Source organism: Ammospiza caudacuta, chromosome 19 (assembly GCF_027887145.1).
Source record: "Ammospiza caudacuta isolate bAmmCau1 chromosome 19, bAmmCau1.pri, whole genome shotgun sequence".
NCBI classification, from domain to species: Eukaryota; Metazoa; Chordata; class Aves; order Passeriformes; family Passerellidae; genus Ammospiza; species Ammospiza caudacuta.
This window is the reverse complement of record NC_080611.1, coordinates 10,588,479-10,594,847: the sequence shown is the minus strand read 5'-3', so window position 1 is coordinate 10,594,847 and position 6,369 is coordinate 10,588,479. Positions and strand designations below refer to the sequence as shown.

The window sequence follows — 6,369 nt, the reverse complement described above, 5'->3', positions numbered from 1 at the left end:
CACATCCAGCATTGCAACAAATAACTCCATGCAGATCTGAAAGAAACCTTGGGATAATTCAGTCAATTCCCTGGAAGGAAGGCAAGCTGTGTCCCTCTGTGTGGCCTTTGCAGGGAACATGGACAGGCACCACTACGAGATGTTCACCAAGTTTGGGGACGATGGCTTCCTCCTGCACCTGGACAACGCCAGAGGGTGAGGCAGCAGGGGGATGTGGGGAGGAGGAGGAGGAGGAGGAGGAGGAGGAGGAGGAGGAGGAGGAGGAGGAGGAGGAGGAGGAGGAGGAGGAGGAGGAGGAGGAGGAGGGCAGGCTCTGAACTCTGCTTCACCCCCCAGGTTTGGACGGCATTCCCACGATGAACTCTCCATCCTGGCCCCGCTCTCCCAGTGCTGTGTGTAAGTTCCAGCTGCAGGAGCATGGGAATCACGAGTGGAAAAACATCCACTGCCACACCAGGAGATGCTGTCCAATGGATCAAACCCTTCCAGAAAGTTCCAACAGCCTTTCCCAGCCCATCAGCACGAGGCGCTTCCAGGAAGCACAGAAATCTCCATCCAAAATCCTGGTGGAGCTTTGATGCACTTCTTCAAGCTTCCTCTTCTCGTGGCATGAAGGAGAAGCTCGTGATTTTAACCCTTTGTTCCCCCTTCATTAATGCACATAAATCAGCAGCTGCAAGTTAAATTTAAGAGGCAGAAGCAGCTGCTGTTTCCTAGGGTTTGTCTTCAGGAGATGTGGAGCCTTTTTCCTTGCTCTCCCTGCTCCTTCTCCCCCTCAGGGTGGTAACTGCACTCTCCCCACACACCTTTAATTTCAAGAGCTGTTATTTGCACTCAGCAAGTATTTTAATTTCTAATTGCAGGCTTGCAGGGAATCCTTCTCTTGAAATTTTGTGCAGCTTGAAATTAACTCTGCCTCTTAATTTGGCCTTCCTACCATAATATCCACAGGTCACAGCATTCCTATTCTTCCAGATCCACCTCCCAGAAACTCCTCTTAATTTAATAATTGTAAAAGGCAGGACTTGAACACCTTGTCATAAGCAAACAAGGGCCAGGAATGGCATAAAAACAACTTGTGCTACATGAAGGAGACACACAAACCCTCATTTCCCACAAGGGCTGATCCATTTGGAGTGGGAGAGCATCTGAAACCACTTGGGAAGGAAAGGAAGAGGTTTTGCTTAAGTAAGCACACGGAGGCCACAAATTTCAGCCTGCCCTGACCAACAACCTGGACTCAGCCCACCAAGTTCCTCCTTGCTCTGACACCAAGCGGAGCCATGAGAGCAGGGAAGCTCCTCCAGCCACTCCAACCGGGAGCACAGGGATGCTGAGAAGAGGCTGTTAAACACATTCCCAGCTGAGTTCTGCTCCAAGCCTGGCTTCCAGCAGATTTGAGTCTGTTTTATCTGCCTCTCCCAGCTCCCAGCCTGTCCCACACGTTGAGGCCTGCAGTCTCCTCTCCCACACCACGAGTGGCACAAATACAGCCATGCCATGAAAGCCCTTTCCTGGAAGCATCCAAACCCTCCTGGAGGCACAGCCAGGCCTGAAGCAGCGCCAGGCAGGCTGCTGGAGTCCCTGGAAGGCTCGGGGTGAAAGGTTCAGCAGTCCAGCCCAGGCACAGGGTCACAGCCCCCGTGGGAGCAGAGCGGCAGCGCTTCCATCGCAGCCCTGTCTGTGCTGTGCTCTGTTTGTTTGTTGTGTAACTGTTCCAGCGCTCCATCAGCTGCTCCCCACGGGTCACAGCAGCCCTCTCTCCACCTCCAAGCACTGCTGGGACCAGAGCAAACACAGCTGGTGTTTACCCACAGCAGCCCCCGGGCCGAAGGACAGCGCACAGATCCTCGTTCACATCTGCTCTGGGCACAGCTTCCCCTGGCAGCAGCAGCAGCACCTCACAGCTGGGGTTCAGAGCTTCCTTGTCAGCCCTCACACTTGATCAATTGATTATTTTAGGTTTTTCAGGGATATTAATGTGGGAAGGTGATGTCTGGCCCTGTGGCAGCAGCATCCTCCTCCCCTAGTGCCGCTGCCCACACACACCTCGCTCCACACACATTCCTGATTTAGATTGGATATTAGGAAAAGTTTTTCCTGGAAAGGGTAGTAAAACATACTAGTAGGGTAGTAAAACATTGGCACAGGCTGCCCAGGGAAATCATGGAGTCACCACCCCTGGAATTCTTCAGGTGATGTGTGGATGTGGCACTCGGGGTTTGATGGTGCTGGGACAGCAGCTGGGCTTGATGACCCTAAAGGTCCTTTCCAACCTTGGTGATTGTCCCCAGCACCTGGAACAGCTTTCCCAAACAGCACATGGCCTGTTGGAGCTGCAGAGATTCAGATCAACCTTCCCAATGGATGCCCTGGATTAACAACAGCCTAAAAATACAAATTCTTGAGCTGCCTAAAATGGATCTGACTTCACCTTTTTCCACCTGAAAATTCTGACTGGGCTGAATCCAAATGGTTCCATAAACATGGAGCACTTTGCTTCCAAGATTCAAAGGGCAATAACTACAGCCACTGATTTATTTCAGTATTATACATGCTGAAGTCAACACATTTCTGCTGAGGATTAAACAAATGATTTCAGAACACTTCATTTCATGCCCAGAAGCATTCCAAGACTGCAGCTTTTCATCCCATTTTCTGTCAAAGCAAATCACATTTGAACCTCAGTACCCCCTAAGGTGAAAAGTCACAGTTACATCAGTTCCAGGAAATATTCCCTTTGTGCTCAGAGTTTTGACAGAAGATATTTTCTCATTCATGTCTTTTCATTTACCCACCCCTCTGCTCCCATCTCATCAATGTCATCCTTGGGGAGGTGGCACCACCCTGCAGGAACCTGGGGAACTGGGTCATCTCTGACTCACTCACTACTGACAACTTCACTCATATTTTTCCTCTCTGGTGACAGAAATTTGCAGTACAAATACTCTGGGAAAACAAAGGGAGAATAGAGTTTTCTGCAAAAAAAAAAACAAAACAAAAAAAAAAAACCACTACCTTCCAAAATTAAAATTACAGAACTTCTATTCTAAAATTCTTTAAATTCCTTCCCCAGTCCCTGCCCTGCTGCTGTCAAGGAGCTCAGCTGCTCTTGCTGGGAGGCATTAAATTGTTGATTTTATTTTTTTCCAGAATAAAGAGATCGACGTGGCTGCGCCTGCAGCTCCTGGCGGAGCCCGAGTACCGGCTGAGCGAGGTGATGAGGGAATCCCTCCTGCAGGACCCCCTGGCCCCCGTGCTCACCGAGCCCCACCTGCTGGCCCTGGACAGGCGCCTCCAGCTCGTCCTGGATGCCGTGGGGAAGTGCATCGACACCTTTGGAGAGGCCACGGTGGTGGCCAACGACACCGCGCAGCCCCAGAGCCCCGCGGTGCACAGAGCCAAGCTGGACACTTAGAGCCAGGAGAGCCCTGCCAGGCAAGGGGCAGCTCCAGCACGGCTCATTTCCACCCACAAACACTCACAGAGACTCGGGGGGGAAATGTCAGATCAAGAGTCACAGCAGGCTCCTCTGCTCATGTTCAATCGGAGCTCCTGTGCTCGGGCAGTGGCTGCGGCTGCAGCAGATCTCTGCACACCTTTGGAGATTCTCTCCCAAATTTGCCCTAAACCAGGACAAAATTTGGCACCCAACGTGGGGTCCCTCCAGTAAGAAAACACAGCTCTGGGGTGGAAAAGCTGTGGTCTCCAGGTCTGGAGTTGGCCCTGCCCTTGGGGGGCTGAAGGAACACCTGACCTTGGTGTGCTCCACCTCCACAGGGGCTTGAGAAGGACATGGACTCGACCTGAGGGTGAGGGCTGAATAAAGAGATGCCAAGAGCATTTTCCTCTTAGTCAGTCTTTGTTCTGTGGTCACGAGTGTATATTTGAGATATACCTGCCCCTGGCACAAGAGAGGGCATGGGTCCATTCTGACTCTGTCAGTGTTGTTTTGGTTTACTGCATTGTTCATTTTATCCTGGTCAGACCAGAGAGCTTTGTGAGAAACACAGTAAAGGTCAGAATTTCAGAAAGCTGTGACAGCAGGCTCAGAAACAGAAAGAGCAGAGAACTCAAGAGCTGGCTGCAGCTGCAGAGTCTGAAAGTAGAAAAGTTACAACAGTACAGCAAGCAAGGACATGAAACAATGGTTTGAGTTTTAGGCTTGGCTAAGTTAGACATTAAGGCACTAGACATGCTCAGTGTCAGGAGCAGTGTCACCCCAGCCCACACTGACCTGTGCAGGTCTCACTGAAACCACTTCTCTGCCCTGCCTGAAGGGCCAGTCTGGATACAGAACACAGGCAGGTCTGTGCTGCCTTAGATCCCAAGGGAAAAAACTCAAACTAAAAAAACCATGCTGAAAATCAAACCACTCTGAGACACAGGACTGTATTTACAATTCAGGAACCCACCCATTTCTGGGGAAAACATTTTGCCAAACTGGGGAGAATCTATCTGAGATCATCTCCTCATATATTTTAAAATAATTTTCTCCTCGTATCTTTTAAAATCATTTTGGTTGTTGTGATTACCTGGAAAATACAAATAGTATCCCAGTGTCTCCCTCCTCTCCAAGTCTATGCATTTTGAGGACATGTAACAGAAATTGGGGACAAAAACAAAGCATGGGGAGGGAGTTTTCAGGGTTATTTCAGTTCCCAGCTGACCCTTCACGTCCCAACAGCAAGGTTTAAGAATAACTGGATTAGTGAAGCTCTCCTTAATAGCTTTTTCCTTTAACTATTAGGAATTACTACACTGAGCCTTTTGGCAGCCTGAGGAAAGCAGTCGAGGAGTTTGTTGATAATTTATCATCCTTAAGGGGGGAAAGCAAGCCAACAAAAAACCCCACACCATAACCAACCTACCAGAAACTCGTTCTAAAATAACCTTTAAGTTAAACAAAAGCCTCCTACAGCACTGCAGACCTTCCAGAGGATCCCAAATCCCTGCACAAAAGCTGCCAGGCAGGATCTGGACAGGATCCAGCACCACCAGCTCATTGTCCCATGGGCTGGAGCTCTGCCTGACCTAAAGGGAGCTCAGCGACACCACAAGTGCCTGGATGATGCAAGGAAGGGACAAAGCTCATTTGGCCACTGCTGTTTGTCCAGGGGGTTGTGCTGGTGGCTTCATTTAACTCCAAAATATTCTGATAATGCACCTGGCTCCAAACTGCAGAGCCACAGGAGAGGGGCAGTTCTGCTCTGAGTGTGCTCTACAGGTGCCCATTTGTGTGTTTGAGGAAGGTTGGAGCGTTTCACAGTGAAGAAATTCCTCCAGTATTCTGAGATCACAGAGGTGAGCAAAAACCCCACATAAACCTCACCAAAAACCCCACATAAACCCACCAAAAATCCCATATAAACCCACCAAAATCTCACATAAACCAAAACCTCACATAAACCCACCAAAATCTCATATAAACCCACCAAAACCCCACATAAACCCCACTCCAGTTCCTTTAGTGTCTCCCAAATTGTGGTTCAGACAAATCCTTGCATTTCCAACTTTTCAGCAGTCTCAAGGAGATTTTTGACCTTTTTACTCTTGGGACTTACAGACGTTTTTGCTCTTGTGGACAGAGAACAGATGAAAATAAGAGGATTTGACTCCCTCTCAGCACATTTGCTCTGTTGGCTATTTCTGTCAGAACAGTGAATTCCCAAAGTTTTATCTCCCTCTACCGGTGACTTGTTGTGCTCTCCCCACACAGGACAAACCCAGAATTAATTCCATCTTTTGCCATGCAGTGGTGACTGTTTGCTGCTTCAACAGGAAGCACATGGCAACAGAAGATAAGCTTAAATTTAAGTTGTAATTATAAAGTGTGTATTTATAGTTGTAAGGCTGGAAGTGGAGGGTTTAAAGTTTCATTTTAGGTTATAAAAGTTCTGGTTTCAGCCTGGTTTTTTTCAGTGGAGGGGATTGGGAAAGGGAGGGCAGGTGAAGGAAATACCCATGGATATTTAAATGGCTGGTACAGGGTTCTTCTCACTTTTATTCTCCTGGACATGACAGATAAATTTTTACTGGACCTTCAAAGCTGGGTGACTCAGCTTCCTTGGGGCTGGCTGTAAAACACATCCAAGTCTGAGCTGCTTCAGGTCACTCTTCAAATTGTTTTCCTGCTCCATCACAGCTGAAAATCCCCCTTTTCCCTTTCCCACCACAACTTATTCATGATTACCCACCACATGCTCATGAAGGGGCTGCAGAGATGGGAGCAGCCAACTTAGAAATCCCAAAATCACGGCTGGGCTGGGAATGAGCACCTTGGGAGAGATCAGAGTTGCCAGGAGCCAAACAGGACACAGGTCCAAGAGCAGAGGAATTCCCAGGCTGGCACGTGGAGGCTGAGCTCTC

The 6,369-nt window shown here is 49.0% G+C and overlaps 1 protein-coding gene across 1 annotated transcript in view; it reads left to right on the top strand.

The window, feature by feature from the left end:
* The window catches only part of FAM20A (FAM20A golgi associated secretory pathway pseudokinase), a 19,672-nt gene extending 15,860 nt beyond the window's left edge, over positions 1-3,812 (top strand). The window contains 3 exon segments of the mRNA XM_058817361.1: positions 44-195; positions 337-396; positions 3,154-3,812. Coding sequence (XP_058673344.1) covers positions 44-195; positions 337-396; positions 3,154-3,418 — 477 coding nt within the window. The 3' untranslated portion in view covers positions 3,419-3,812.
* Positions 3,813-6,369: the final 2,557 nt, after the last annotated feature.